At 45.6% G+C, this 16,461-nt stretch overlaps 1 protein-coding gene across 4 annotated transcripts in view; it reads right to left on the bottom strand.

The window, feature by feature from the left end:
- The window catches only part of ENTREP2 (endosomal transmembrane epsin interactor 2), a 446,665-nt gene extending 434,772 nt beyond the window's left edge, over positions 1 to 11,893 (bottom strand). For all 4 annotated transcript variants that reach the window (XM_005559031.5, XM_045397159.3, XM_005559032.5 and 1 more), the window contains exon 1: positions 11,413 to 11,893. In XM_005559031.5, coding sequence (XP_005559088.4) covers positions 11,413 to 11,631 — 219 coding nt within the window. In that variant the 5' untranslated portion in view covers positions 11,632 to 11,893. The remainder of the gene's footprint in view (positions 1 to 11,412) is intronic.
- Positions 11,894 to 16,461: the final 4,568 nt, after the last annotated feature.

The raw sequence follows: 16,461 nt of genomic DNA, 5'->3' as shown, positions 1-16,461 counted from the left end.
AAGCCATTATCTGTAATTTCTCATTACAGATGAGAAGCCAGCACATCTCTTATAATTAGTTAACTTCGAGGTTTACTTTTCAAATAAAAATTTGCTTTTTCATGAAGTTCCACATGTTCTCTGTTTTCTCTGCAAAACAGTGAGCTTAAACTTTATGGATTTATTTTAGAACAAATAACTTGAATGTTTATGTAATAATTATGTCATAGGCTCTAGTAGCTGGGATGTAAAAGAAGTAGTTTTTTTACATTTATTATACCCTAAATACTTGACTCACCAACACCCCTTCCTCCCCCGCAAATGCCAGTGTTTTAACATCCTCCATTCCTGTGGGCTGCCTGCATCACCCTCCACCTCACTGTACCATGTCCTTCAGGTAAATTATGACACTTTTATCAGCAGTTGGAAGTGGAGCTAAGAGCAGTCCAAGCCTATAAATTGAAACTACAATTCCAAAACATGCTATCAAAAATGGGGAGACGTTGGTCAAAGTGTGCACGTTTTCAGTTAAAAGATGAATCTGTACGGGGTTCTAATGTACAGCCTGGCAAGTACAGTTAATAATACTGTCTTGTATACCTGAAGTCTGTTAAGGGAGTAGATTGTAAATGTTCACACACACAGAGGTCACTATGTCAGGTGATGGATACGTTAGTTACCTTGATTGTGGGAATCACTACACAGGTATACTTACATCAAAACACCATACTGTATACCTTAGACATATACCTTAAATATGACAAATTTTTTGTCAATCATCACACCTCAATAAAACTGGGGAAAGGCCGGGTGTGGTGGCTCACACCTGTAATCCCAACATTTTGGGAGGCCGAGGTGGGCAGATCACAAGGTCAGGAGTTCGAGAGCAGCCTGGCCAACATGGTGAAACTCCATCTCTACAAAAATACAAAAATTAGCTGAGCATGATGGCACCCAGCTACTCGGGAGGCTGAGACAGGACAATCACTTGAACCGGGGAGGCAGAGGTTGCAGTGAGCAGAGACCACACCATTGCACTCTAGCTGGAGTAACAGAGTGAAACTCCGCCTCAAAAAAAAAAAAAAAAAAAAAAAACCTGGGGAAAAAATTTTAAATGCCTAAATGCAGGAATAGAACCAAGGAGGGCGAGGTCCTGGGGACTTAGAGGAAGCCCTGTTCTAGCCTTTGCTGTCTGTCAATATCCTTCCTTCCATAACTGTCACCCTGAGAAGAGCTCTGTAATGACAAAAAAAAAAAAAAAAAAAAAAAAACCACATGGTCTAAACTCACTATCAAACATGGAAACAACAGAGTCTGAAGAAACCATCCTAGGTTTTATCATAATTTCTTTACTCTTCAACAAAACTATCAGATACAGTACTTTTGACCTTTTCAAAATTCCAGTTCAAAGTTCCCCCAAATAAAAAGGTGAAATACAAAGGAAAAAAAAAATCTCTTTCACACACTCAAATTATGTAGACCCCAGTATAATGTTCAAGGTCCGTTTTCTTTTGAAGAATTATTTTAAAGGAACCAGAGCAGGGATTCTTCCTGTGGGGCTACAGAGTAGAAGATGGCAAGGAGGGGGCGGTGAAAGTATAAAGAAACCATTTGGCTTCAGCAAGGGGGATTGTGATCACAGCTGTCATTTAGTCTGGTGTACTAACAGAAAACACAGATTTAAATAGATGGTTAAAGAGGAAAGTGTAACCGCTAGAAGAATGGAGACGCACAGGAGAGAGTGGCTGGAGTTCATGAATACACATTTTTTAAAAGAAGACATACGAATGGCAAACAGGGATATGAAAAAATGCTCAACATAACTAATCATCAGGGAAATGCGAATCTAAACCACAATGAGATATCATCTCACACCTGTTAGAATGGCTATTCTCAAAAAGACAAAAGACAGTAAGTGTTGGCAAAGATATGGAGAAAGGGGAACAATTTCTTTGTTGGTGGGAAGGTAAGTTAGTACAGCCATTATGGAAAACAGTACCAAAGCTCCTTTAAAACTTAAAAATAGAACTGTCCCATGCAGCAATTCCACCTTTGGGTATATAACCAAAGAACATGAAAACCGTATGAATGAAGAGATATCTGCACCCCCATGTTCTAAAATGAATTCATAAATCCATACATATATACATACATACATAGGAGAGAATGGGAAAGCTCTTCCTACAGTAGAATAACAATTAATAAATGTAGAAGGAATGGGCCAGGTGCGATGGCTCACACCTATAATCCCAGCACTTTGGGAGGCCGAGGTGGGCAGATCACGAGGTCAGGAGATTGAGACCATCCTGGCTAACACGGTGAAACCCCGTCTCTACTAAAAATACACAAAAATTAGCCAGGTGTGGTGGCGGGCGCCTGTAGTCCCAGCTACTAGGGAGGCTAAGGCAGGAGAATGGTGTGAACCCGCGAGGCAGAGCTTGCAGTGAGCCGAGATCACGCCACTGCACTCCAGCCTGGGCGACAGAGCGAGACTCCATCTCAAAAATAATAGTAATAATAATAATAATAATAATAATAAAATAAATATTGTCAAAGGAATGGAAAGAGAAAGTTATGACTTGGCAACCATCATAGAGGAGGCTGGTTCGGATGGCAATCATCAACAGATGTGAAGTTGAAAGATAGAGGTTTGACCAGAAACAGGATACTGGCATAATCTGAGACTTCCTCACACAAACTATAATCAAAGGGGAAATGGTGAATTTAAAATAATAACACCTGGCGGACAGCAATATCATTAAGTGATCAAGGTGAATGTCACCAGTGGTGGGAAGGCTAACATCAAGGCCTCCGATGCGATGCATTGAGGAAAGCAGGGCATCATCTTTGGGATTGTCCTGCCAAGAATGCATGAGCTGAGTCTGGCCATGAGGATAAATCAGATGGATCTAGGTTCAGGGTCATCCTACAGAATGCAAGGCCTGTGCCCTTCAAAACTGTGGAAAACGTGACACAGAGAGAAAGGCTGAGGAGTATGAAGGCACATGAGAAGTGCGCATGCTCCTGGGCAGGACCGTGGGCCAGAGAAGAAAAAGAAACACTATCTGGGCAGGTGATGAAATTGGAATGGGGTCTACAGATTGGATAACAATATTCTTCCAATGTTGATTTCCTAATTTGGAGAGGCTTATGATGAGTACATAAAGAGCTGATTTCCTAATTTGGAGAGGCTCATGATGAGTACATAAAGAGCATCCATGAGTGGTGAGAATATACACTGAGTTTTTTGGGGGTGAAGCAGCGTCACATCCACAACTTTCTCCCAAAACACTGAGAAAAAACTAATGATAATTGAGATCTTTTTTACCTTGAGAAAGAGAATGTGCACAAGCTCAAGCCATGGGGTGCATGCAATAAAATGTTTACAACTCGGGAATTTAAGAGAAGAGAGACAGGAATTCTTGGTTCTGTTGTGTAACTTTTCTATAAGTTAGAAATTATTTCAAAACATATCCAGAAAACAATATTGAGAGAGAGTTTCATTGTTTTTTAGCATAGAATTTGGCTACGAGCATTCCAGTGCACCATATCTCCAAATGACTAGGACTTTTTACCTGATGCCCAAGGGAGGGTTCTGTGTGTGTGTTTTGTTGTTGGGTTTTTGGGTTTTTTTGGTGTTTTTTGTTTTGTTTTGTTTTTGAGATAGGGTGTCTCTCTGTCACCCAGACTGGAGTGCAGCGGTGCAATCTCAGCTCGTTGTAGTCTCAACCTCCCAGACTCAGGTGATCCTCCCACCTCCACCTCCCAAGTAGCTAGAACTACAGCCACGTGCCACCATGTCCAGCTAATTTTTTGTATTTTCAGTAGAAATGGGCCATGTTGTCCAGGCTGGTCTTCAACTCCTGGCTCATGTGATCCACCCACGTCAGCCTCCCGAAGTGCTGGGATTACAGGCGTGAGCCACCACACTCTGTCAGGTTTGTTTTTTTTCTTATCTTTAAAATCCAAAGACTTGGCGGTGGCTCACGCCTGTAATCCCAGCACTTTGGGAGGCCGAGGCGGGCGGATCACCAGGTCTGGAGATCAAGACCGTCCTGGCTAACACGGTGAAACCCCGTCTCTACCAAAAATACAAAATAGCCGGGCGAGGTGGCGGCGCCTGTAGTCCCAGCTACTCGGGAGGCTGAGGCAGGAGAATGGCGTGAACCCGGGAGGCGGAGCTTGCAGTGAGACAAGATCGCGCCACTGCACTCCAGCCTGGGCGACAGAGCCAAGACTCTGTCTCCAAAAAAAAAAAAAAAAAAAAAAAAACCCCAAAAACTTGGAACCAACCCAAATGTCCATCAATGATAGACTGGATTAAGAAAATATGGCACATATACACCATGGAATATTATGCAGCCATAAAAAAGGATGAGTTCATGTCCTTTGTAGGGACATGGATGCAGCTGGAAACCATCATTCTCAGCAAACTATCGCTGGGACAAAAAATCAAACACCGCGTGTTCTCACTCATAGGCGGGAAGTGAACAATGAGAACACTTGGACACAGGGAGGGGAACATCACACACCAGGGGTTGTCGTGGGGTGGGGGGAGTGGGGAGGGATAGCATTAGGAGATATACCTAATGTAAATGAAAAGTTAATGGGTGCAGCACACCAACATGGCACATGTATACATATGTAACAAACCTGCACGTTGTGCACATGTACCCTAGAACTTAAAGTATAATAAATAAATAAATAAATAAATAAATAAAATCCATTATTTTACAGGGAAACATGTCAATGCTGACTATTCTCCATTGATTTCTCCCAGTTACACAATGCATCCTTTCAAGTCTTCTTTTATTTTAGGAAAGTTTTCTTGCATTATAGTTCTAAATATTTATGCTATTCTATTGCTTTGTTTTTCTGTCCCTGGACACTAATTATACATATATTGGACCTCCTTTGCCTGTGTCCTACATTCCTTTAATTCACTTTATTCCCTTCTTTTTTTATTATTTTTCTCCTTTTCATCCTCTATTTTTATTTCCATGCTTCCTAAGAATATCTGCTCCTGTGTTCCTTCTAATTTAGTCTTCATTTTTGAAACTCGTTTTTTCCAAACTCTTTTCTGACATCTTTCTGTTCGCCTTTCATAATTTCCTGTTATCTAGCCATATCTTTTGTAGTTTTTATAATTTCTGATTCAGGATGGGAGCAGTCACTCGTGCCTATAATCCCAGCACTTTGGGAGGCCAAGGTGGGCTGACTACCTGAGGTCAGGAGTTGGAGACCAGCCTGGCTAACATGGCAAAACCACATCTCTACTCAAAACACAAAAATTAGCTGGGTGTGGTGGAATGCACCTGAAATCCCGCTACTTGGGAGGCTGAGGCTGAGGCAGGAGAATCACTTGAATCCAGGAGGCAGAGGATGCAGTAAGCCAAGATCAACAGCCTGAGCAACACAGTGAGACTCTGCCTCAGAAATAAAGGAATAAAAATAAATAAATAAATAAGTAAAATAAAGTTTCTGATTCATACTACTCTTACGAAACTTTATTTTCTTTTAGCTTATATTGAAATATTAATTTATAATTTTTCTGGTGTGCTCTCATTTTCAGTAGTACCACTATGTTCATTTTCATCACGTTTTCATTGAATAAATGTTGCATGAGGTGGGAACGTATTCCTTTTTTGCTGTCCATGATTAAATGAGGAAGAAGTTCCTAATAGAACAGGAAAGTTCCTAATGAAGGGATGGACTAGGATAGCTTTCCCACTTGGCTCTACTGATCTGTGAAAGACTCAAAATAGGAATTCTCCATGTATCCACTTGTTTCCCAGCATCAAGTCCAGAATCTTTGTAAAGCTCAGAAAGATCTCTTGCCTTTAGTCCTTTGCTCCGGCTCTAGAACTTCTTTCTTTTCCAAGGCTATATGCTCTCAGCTTTTGATATTATCTTTCACTGTTAAAGCAGTTTTTGAGATCTTTTTCCTTGGGGGTCCCCCTCCACACCTCCACCCTCTGAACTTACTTTCTCTTGCCATCTGTCTTCTGCTCAACTTGGCGTATGTTTCCAGTAATTTCTGCTCAAGGTGAGGTGCTGTCCTTCTAGAAGGGAGGACTTACTGTATGTTTCTAAGATTCTCCAAGGCCTGTGCCACCACATCGATGCTGATTCTCCCACATCCACACACAGTTGGTTGCTCTCACCTGTCGCCAGAAGCCTAGGAGTCCCTTTCCAGTTTTGCCAGTTGCTCTCAGGTCTGTCCACCAGACTTCCATCCTACTTTTAGGGGTGAGCAGCTCGTGGTAGTTTTTGGGTTCCACCACCTGTCAATAGTTCCTTTCATTTCCCATCACTCCCCTGGGGTCACCGCGGCTCTTCTCCAGGTCCTTCTGATGCTGGTGATTCGGGCACACCCACCCAGTCCTGGGAATGGGGGCAGGGGAGAGAGTCCCCATCACTTTTGTTGACACATCCTCTTTGGGCTTTATCTACGGCTGTCTTGCTGATTGGTTTAGCTTCCAGGAGGAGTTCAGGGGAGACTGAAAAACTACTTTGCCACCATGAATACATCCCCATAAAACATGTTCTGACGGGCATAAAACAAGGAACAAAGAAATGAAGAGACATACTCTGTTTCTGAATTGGAAGATTTAATATGATAAAACTGTCAGTACTCCCAAAATTGATGCATTATATTAAAAGTTTTAAATTTTTCTATCTGGCAAGACACCAAAAATTAAGCAAAGTGAGAAAATATTTGCAACACATAATAAAGTATCCATGGAAATCCATATCCAATGAAATATCATTCTGCCTCTATTAAATTAATAAAAATGCTCAGCATTGCTGATATCCCACACTGCAAGAGGACAGGAAAAGGGGCACACACTGTAGGCTTCTGTGGGTGGATGTGCCTACATTCTTCTGTGAAAATTAATCCAGAAATAGCTAACAAAACTCCCAATTTGAATACTCGTTGACTAACAATTCCACTTGGGGGAATCTATGCTCAAAATAAAAAAGCAGTGGCATCTCGGGCTGGATAAGCAGCACTGTTTGCAGAGACACAGAACTGGCAGAGATGATTCCCAGCAGGAGAATAACTGAGGAACTTGTAATAATTCATACTTTGGACTATTCCACAGCCATTAAAAAAAATGTGTTAAATAATAATAATGAGTTATGGCTGGGAATATTCGTTATACATTAAATTTTTAAAAGAAGTTACAGAGTAATATGGGTGATATAATGTCATTTTTGTAAATTGTTTCTAAAAAGAAAAGAAACATTTTCCTTACACATATATATATATTCTAATACATTTTATGATCATAAAGGAAAGCGTGGAAGGACTACATTAAACAACACTGGTAATACCGGTGGTCTATGGGTAGAGAATTGGGGTAGACAAAAGCTATATATATTGTGTGTGTGTGTGTGTGTGTATATATATATATATTTTTTTTTTTTTTTGAGATGGAGTTTCACTCTTGTCCTCCAGGCTGCAGTGCAATGGCATGATCTTGGCTCACTGCAACCTCCGCCTCCTGTGCTCAAGTGATTCTCCTGCTTCAGCCTCTCAAGTAGCTGGGATTACAGGCACTCATCATTACACTTGGCTAATTTTTGTATTTTTAGTAGAGACAGGGTTTCGCCATGCTGGCCAGGCTGGTCTCCAACTCCTGAGCTCAGGGGGTCCACCCGCCTCAGTCTCCCAAAGTGTTGGGATTACAGGTGTGAGCCACCATGCCCAGCCACTTTTTTATTTTCAGTTATTTTTACTTTTTATATATTACTTTCAGAGTATGAAAAAAATCCAGTGGAGTTGCTTTTTAAAGGAAAAATACACACACACACACACACAGAGCGAGAGACAGTGTCAGCTCACAATGGCTATGTCTTTATCAACATATGTGACTGGTAATGTGGATAACTCACAATGTACCTGTTTGCCCCTGAGTTCTGGGCATTGATAAAATCTCCAAGAGAAATAACAAACTACTCTATTAAAGGATAACTATTCAAGACCTCTATCCAGCTCTCAGTCTTCTAAACTATGAACACAGCTCATTACCTCTCAAAATGGGCAGGACATCTATCCACAAGGGAACTGATCCACCTGCTGACTCACTGGCTGGCACAGCCCAGCACAAGAAAACCATCTGCAGGGGTACTCAAACAACGGCAACTGCATAGCTCTGCGTTCATCACAGACCTCCGGCCAGGCCTGCCATCCACTCCTGTCTCCAACCTTGCCGAGTCCTCCCCTCTCAACCTTAAACTTCTTCAACTTGGCCCAATGGAACGGCTCCTTAAATTTCTCTTGTATCTTCACCTTTCCAGGCATGTTTTATGCTTTTCCTAAGAAACAGAGAGCCTCCTTGCTGAAGTGGACCCCTTTACCAGCATGCTTTATTTCATCCCCTTCTGCCTAAAGGTTAGCAGGAGTTTGGCCTCTAAAAAGTCAGAGCAACTAAGTTCAAAGCTACTTCGTAGCTGAGTGACCTTGGGTAAGTCACTCATCCCTCTTCCCCTCAGTTTACTCAGCAGAAGCACCAAGATTTCTTAAGGCTTTGGCTCAGAACAGAGTCAGGCTCAGTTCCACTGTGTTCCACTGGCTAAGACAAATCAGAGGCCCAGTCCAAACTCAAGCAGAGGGAACCACACAAAACCCTGAGCACCAGCAGGCAGAGGCCACCAGAGTAATGGGCTGTTACACACACAATAAGTAAGTGCTCACTAAGCATGGGCTGTCTGTCTTAGCTAATAATTTTGTTTCTTAAAGCTAGGAGAGTTGTTTTTACAATGGGTTTTCACCATGTGCAAACCAAAGAGAGGGCCTAGAAAGCCATATGTTGCTAAAGAGCACATAGGTCTCATTTTAGAAGATTCAGAGAAACCAGAGGGAAGCCCTAAGCCCCACAGTGTGCATTTCTGTATGAAGCCAGCCCAGCCAGCCCAGTTGCCATTCTTAAATGAAGAAACCTTGGCAAGGCAGTTGCACCAATCCCAGCAGGCAGACATATATACGGCAATGGGTCAGCGTTCCCTACTCACAACCATGTTAACATGCAAACCTGTCTCAATACAGCAGGAACGAATCATCATTTCTGCAAAGGGTTGCAGACAACAGGTGAAAAATGGTATACACTGTACCATACTGAAAGAACTTTCAAGGTGCTTGCAGCAAAGTAAGTTTGAAGACAGAAAAGAAGCCCATGAAAAAATAGGTGGGTGGGAGATGGAGGACCCAGGACAGAAGTCATCTTATAATCTCCAAAACGTAAGCAGAGTGTGCTGTGTTCATTGTTGATCTCCAGAGCCTAGAGGAACGTCCATACGTAGGAGAACTGTGTGGAATTACTCTGAATCATAAGAAGTTAGAACAGGTTATAGGCCGGGCACAGTGGCTCAAGCTTGTAATCTCAGTGCTTTGGGAGGCCGAGGCAGGAGCATCCCTTGAATCCAGCCTGGGCAACATAATGAGACCCCCATCTCTTTAAAAAAAAAAAAAAAAAAAGTTTTTAATATTAGCCACGCATGGTGGTACACACCTGCAGTCCTAGCTACTTGCGAGGCAGAGGCAGGAGGATCGCTGCAGCCCAGGAGTTCCAGGGTGCAGTGAGCTATGATAGTGCCACTGCACTCCAGCCTGGGCAAAAGAGCGAGATCCTGCCTCTTAAGGCAAAAGAAAAACAAAAAAACAAAACAAAAAAACAGGTTAGAGTTGTTGAAGAGAATAACACTGTAAATGCAAACTGAATTAACTGTTTTACACATTTATTTAACTCTTTAAACTAAAATGTAGGGGATGTGCACTTTTCACATAAATAAGCTTTTCTACTGTGTCCAATTCATGTTTTCGCCTTTAGGTTTATCATTAAGAGGCAGTTCTCTCTCCACACCCCTGGGAACCCAAGGCTAAACCAGGAAGGGGGGGGCTCAGGGAGGAGCCAGGACGTGGAGCTAATTCACCAGTCTGCCACCTGTAGGCTGGATCCAGCAGACTTTAACCTCAATGACCGCTCGACAGACATGAAAACAATGTATATTAAACAATGGTAAAAACTGAGCAACAGATGTGTGAAAACTATATAGAGAGGGGCATTTAAATCACGGCTCCCGTGTGCTTGCCTCCAACCTCCTCTCTTTCCTTTGAACACTCCCAGCTGTGACCACACAGTCCGTTGTTCCTATTCAGCTCTCCAAGGCTCACCCTTGATCTGAAATAAGCTTTGAAACTTAATACCCCCATTAGGATGAACAACCACACCTGTATCGATAGAGGTTTCCAGAGGCAATTTTGCTCAGATCTTGTATAAAGCCATGCAATGAACTTAAAGAACAAAGACTATTATGAAAAAACAAATAAGCAAGGCTGGACGAATGTTTTCAAATTTTAAAACTCAAGAACAAATAGCAAACATTAGTTATAAAGGAATGGTTTGGATTTCTGTAGATGGAATTAAAACATACTGAGTTAACAAGCCTATGCGATGTATTTCAGCACGATACACCAAATGCAGTTACAGATGTCAAGAGTTCTCAGAACAAGCGCCACTCTTCATAAATATCTGCTCTGCATATGTATCTCTCCCATTCCCATAACGTCCATTCTTTGTTAATATAGGGAAAAAAACAACTTGCATCAAAATGCTACAAAACGCCAAAAATTAACTCTTGGGGACAGTCACTTTAATAGAGATGTACTGGCGTCTTTCTCCTATGGAGATGTGTTCATCACTGGCTTCTCTGATTTAGTGGTTAGGAGTCTGAAAATCGGTCATCCTTAAGGTCTGGAGCTCAGAAAGCAGCCACGGCCCCCGCACCTTGCCCGCCCCCCGGCCCCCGCCCCCTGGCCCCTGCCCCAGGATGCCGGATGCGGGTCGCCTGCCCAGTCCCGCTGCCCACAAACCACGCCGTTCTGGGCGGACGCGGGAAACCACAAGTCCCCGAAGCCAAGTCGGCGAGTGACCACAGGGGCTGGCCGGTCCCCGATAGCCGGACTGACCCAAAACCAGACGGGACGCGCCCCGCGCCCACCCCCTCACACCCCTGGCCAGGGCAGCCGCGAAGGCAAGAGGCGCGCCCACACGCTGCTCCGCTCCGGGTCAGATTCCACCTCCTCGCCTCGGCCTCCGCCGCTCGGCTGGCGAGGTCGTGTCCCCGGCGCTCCCTCCGGCCGCTGCGGGCTCGGAGGACGGCGGGCGCCTGGCTGCTGTTTCCTCTAAGAAAAGTAACTCCGGGAATCAGCGCAATAGGAGCGGGAACGCGATGCTCCGAGAGCGGCGAGCCGGGCCCTGGAGTTATTCTGCTCGGAGTTTCGAACTGCGCCCCGCGCTGCAGCTGCTCGGCCCCGGCTTTGGAGCCCGGAACTTGCCGCCCGCGGTGGCGTCCCGGCGGCCGCAGCGCCTCGCTCCCCCGGCCCGCGCAGTACCCGGAGCCCGTCCCCGTCTGGCCGCGGACACTCACCGAGAAGCCTGCCCAGAAGGGGCAGGAGTGGCGGACGCGGGCCGAGGTGGTGAGCGCCAGCGCGGCGAAGCTGACTGCCACGATGAGGCATCCGAGCGCCATCTGCGTGGCCCCGAGCGCCAGCACGATGCGGGAGCGGCCCGGGCACTCGCGCAGGCGGGACAGGCTGCGGGGCAGCGCGGCGGGACGCGGCGCTCGGGAGCTGCCGGCCGGAGGCATCGCGCCGGGCGCCCGCACGCCTCGCCCGCTCTCGCCCGGCCCGGCGCGCGCCGCCGCCGCCTCTCCTCACAGAGGGTCCGAGGCAAGTTGCGCCGGGTGCGGGGACGGCCTCCCAGCCGGCTACGGGGGCCGCGGCGGCCGCGCGCCGGGAGCGGGCCGGGCCGGGCTGGGAGCCGGGAGCCCGCCGCCCCCGCCGGTGCCCGCGCCCATGCCGCAGCCGCCGCGCCGCCCGCCCGCCGGCCGCGCCGCGCCGCGCCGCGCCCTCCCCCGCCCGCCCCGCGCGCTCCCCGGCCCGAGCGCGGGCGCGAGCCGCCGCCGCTGCTGTACCGGGCGCGAGCCGCTGCCGTCCCCGGGCGCGAGCCCCGCCGCCGTGCCCTGGGCCCCAGCTGGGGCCGTAGCGGGAGCCGGGAGCCGGGCAGGGAAGGCGCAGGTGCGGTCCTCGCGGCCCAGCCTCCGCGCTCACGCCTCGCGCCCTGGTTACAGCGGGTTTGCGGAAGGAGAGCGGGGGCGGCAGCGCATCAAGGGCAAGGGCACCAGCCTCCGCGGCGGAGCCGTAGGTCGGCGGCGCGGAGGGGCCCGGGAGCCGGGCGGCGGGCAGGCCGAGCCCTGAGAGCCTGGGGCCGGCGCGGGATGGGCGCGCGGGGCGCGGAGGATGGGAAGACGGGCTGGGAGCAGACAGGAGGGAAATTCCGGGTGCTGGGCCGCAGGTGTGGCGGACAGGAGCCTCTCTCGAATGCAGAAATCCAAGATCCAAGATGCCGCTTTTCTGCAGTTGGAGAATCCCAAGCCATCCGCCGAGAGCTCAGCCCCGGAGGACATTGAGAACATTGCCTGGACACATACGATGTCTCTTACCCACCTTTGGTTTGCATGCTTTTGATACAAGTTAAAAGTTTGGGCTTTACAAAAATTTGCACAAAACGAATTTAAATGCGCAATATCATTAATAACCGATTAAACCATCTCCACTCCCTCTTGCCAGCATAGAGTTTAAAATAGTTAAGTACTGGCTCCTTTGGAATACCAGGAAAACCTGCAGGTTTTGATTGCCATAATTCCTTTGTGGCCCGTTGATGAGCTACCTTTAAGACGCTGCTTGTGTTGAAAAGGGCTGCATTGACAGATTAAGAGATCCACCAGCGTTAGGGAGTCTGAAGGGACCAGACGTGAAAAGGCAAAGTTCAGAGTAATAAAGGGAAACGGCCGGTCATTTCCTGAGACCATTCTTCCGTGGCTTTCTGGCAGACCTTACTGTTGGATGAGAAACGCTGGAGAGTGTCGTCCCAAAATATCTCAGTTGCTGGTGCTTGAAATTTCACCGTTAGAGATATTGATTCCTTTGGGGCTTGACGATCCTCTATTAAAATGCAAATTCCCCTTGAAGGGGCTATAGCTCAAGCCTTTATCAGCCAACACCTTAGCAGGGATGGGATTTATTTTCCAATTTAACGAGATGGCCAAGGGATGAACAGGGGGTAGGGAATTCCACAGATAAACTGGCTGATCTCAAAATGCTGGCCCGTGGCCAAACGCTGCCTTCTCCCCCAGTTCTTATCTGTAACAGGACTAAGCCTCTGGCCAGCATTGTTTAGAGCACTCCAGTGCAAATTCCAATTTCCTGGAGACACTTTCTGCCTAGAAGTTCGTAGTGCAGCACTTTTTAAGAGCTTGAAACAATACAAGGCATGACCCTGGACTGGCAGGAAGTTAGGTTCGCATTGTGATCATCTCCTCCATTCATTCATTCATTCATTCATTCATCCATTCATTCATTCCTCCAACAAAAACGTTCATAAAGAGCTCTCTAATCATAAGGCTTTTTTTTTTTTTTTTTTTTTTTTATGTTCTTAGGGTACATCAGTGAACAAAACACAAAAATCCCTGCCTTTAAGGGACTCAGAGAGAAAGAGACAATAGCCTAATAAATTAGTGAATTACATTGTATTGACATTGTATGCTATTCAAAAAATAGTATACACCCACTATGTGCCTGGCACTGAAGATCGAAGAATGAGTTGCAAGTCCCCTGTGCTCAGGGAACTTTCAGTCTACTGGGAAGACTGCTCGCACACTGGGTTCAGTGTTATGGAGAATACTACACAGTTCCCCCCCAACTCCTCCCCCCCGCCAGAAAAAAAGAATCAGATGATAAGGAGATTTGAAAAGAGCTTTCTGACCACAATACCAAAAAATGGGTTGAGCGGTGCCCAAGTGAAAGAGTGTTCCGAGGCTGTTACTGTCTGCTGGCAAGAGGTGATAGTGTTTTGGATTAAGGTAGGGATAGTGGAGAAGTTGAGAACTGGGTGTGTTTGGGAGATGTTTAGGAGGTGTCAGTGATGAATTAAATAGAGAAGGGAGCCAGTTGGTGACCTCCAGTGATCTCCCATTTATGATTGAGAGATGCTTTCAAAATATATGTGAATTGATTTGTTTTATTTATTTATTTTGAAAGGTATGGAAAGAAAGCGCCAAGCAGCACAGCAGGAGATTTTGGTGAAGGTGGGTTAGGAGAGGGATCTACCTTTGCTGTAAAATTTCGTTTGCATCCAGAGAAAGAGACTGATCTAGAAATTAAAATTACTTCGCATTTCTGTTGATAAAAAAGCAGTTCTATTGATAAAAGAAAAACTTTAGACAAATAAATTTAACAGAGTTTACTTAAACAATGAATCATTCATGAATAAGGCAGCCCTCAGAATCATAAGAGGTTCAGAGAACTCCACTCTGCCATGTGGGCAGTATAGACAGAAAAAGATTGAAGAAAGTAGAAATGAGGAACAAAATGCAGATTAGTTGTTTCAAAGCTACTTTACTTATAATGGTTAAAACAGGGAACTTCCTTATCATGTCTGCTCAAACTGGCCTTTTTGGACATTTGTCTATTCTCTCTCTTCTCTCTCTCTCTTTCTCTCTCTCTCTCTCTGTCTTTCCCCCAACCCCTCTTCCTCTCCTTCTCCTGATTTCTCATAGAGTCAACTAAACAACTGAGTTTCAGCTTGGTGGATTAGGACTTTAGCATGACTGACTCCATTTTAATTTGGTCTGTCAGTGGGAGCTCTGTCCAAATCAATGGCCTCCTAAAAATTTTATTCCATACTATGTTTTACAGAATTTTTTAGTCCTGTTGTATTAAATGTAACGGCCAAAGTTACCTTGATGAACACTTGTAATTTGAAGATATAGATAGGGAAATAAAAGTAGTTAAATTGAATTGATTTCATGGGAGTGAATCATAAAGAAAGGAAAGAAGAATGAAAGGGAAAGGAGGAAAAGAACAGAAAGAAGGGAGGGAGAAAAGGAGGGACAGAGGGTGCTGGCCTGAGCTTAGCCTCCCTGGCACTGATCAGGATAACTCATTGACTCTCTTTGATCTTCAGTGTTTGTCTCTTATAAAAGCATTAAAATAATACATGTCCTAGTGTTATGGAAGATTCTTGGAGACACCTGGAACCAAGTTACAGCTTTTCTTCTCCCTAGATCAGATGGGACTAATAGACAAAACCATTGTTCTTTTGGGTTTTTTTTGTTTTTTTGTTTGTTTGTTTGTTTGTTTTTAAGATGGAGTCTCACTCTGTCATCAGGCTGGAGTGGAATAGCATGGTCTCGGCTCACTGCAACCTCTGCCTCCTGGGTTCAAGTGATTCTCCTGCCTCAGCCTCCTGAGTAGCTGGGACTACAGGTGCCCACCACCATGCCCAGCTAATTTTTGTATTTTTAGTAGAGACAGGGTTTCACCATGTTGGCCAGGATGGTCTCGATCTCTTGACTTGGTGATCCGCCCGCCTTGGCCTCCCGAAGTGCTGGGATTACAGACGTGAGCCACCACACCCGGCCAAGACCATTGTTCTTGAGCAGAGCACGACAAGGTGGCTGAGCTTCTTGCTGAAAGACGGGTTTCAGGGCTGCTTGCACCAGGGGAGACGAGGAAAACTTACAAATGCCTCGCTCACCACATGCGTGTTTCAGATTCCTGCTCTTTTTGACCTGCACCTCTCTATACATAAATGGATGAGAAAGAATCTAGACCCTGGCAGCCTCTCTAACGCAGCAGAGAGTTGTACTTGGATCTCACAATTTCTGCCTCTGGAAGAGTAATAGGGGAGAAACTCTACTTCTAGGAATGGCAGACAGCTACTTCTCCTACTAAAGACAACTTAGAAACCAGGGGGAATATTTTTTAAGTATCTCCTTAAAAGTATCAAAGATTATGGAGACAATGAGGGAACAGTAGGCCTAGATCCCATAGGAGAAGGAATGCGGAGAGCTGTGTGCAGCACGTGGGCTGCCTTTCCAGCTTTGGCAGCTGCACACAGAATCAGAAAGATGAATTTGAGTCCAGGAGTCTCCAAGGGTGGGGACCCAGTAAACCAGTCCCCTGCCTTGTGACAGAACCCCAAATGGCTGTACCCCTGGAGCAGGAAATAAGTCAAACTTCCCTCTTTTTGTAGGTACCCAGAAACCCCAATCCTGTCTTGCTCAAGCACCTAGGAGCTAGCAAAAGCAATAGAAAATTCTCTCTAAAGAAAGATGTTATCATTCTAGGCCTCCAATTATTTCTATGAATAGCATTTTTAAAACTCACTTTCCCTTAACTTCCTCAACATGATAAAGGACATTTACGAAAGACCCACTGCTGACATCATAATCAATGGTGAGAGACTGAAAGCTTCTTCCCAAGATCAGGAATTTGACATGTGGTGAATGTCCACATTCACCACCGCTGTTCAACATTTTATTGGAAGTTCAGCCAGAACAATTAGACAAGAAAAGGAAATAAAGGACATCCAAATTGTAAAGGAAGAACCAAAACTATCTCTGTTTGCAAATGAC

This window comes from Macaca fascicularis, chromosome 7, assembly GCF_037993035.2.
Source record: "Macaca fascicularis isolate 582-1 chromosome 7, T2T-MFA8v1.1".
In the NCBI taxonomy this organism is placed as follows: domain Eukaryota; kingdom Metazoa; phylum Chordata; class Mammalia; order Primates; family Cercopithecidae; genus Macaca; species Macaca fascicularis.
The sequence above is the reverse complement of the archived record's forward strand: the minus strand, read 5'-3'. Positions and strand labels throughout refer to the sequence as shown.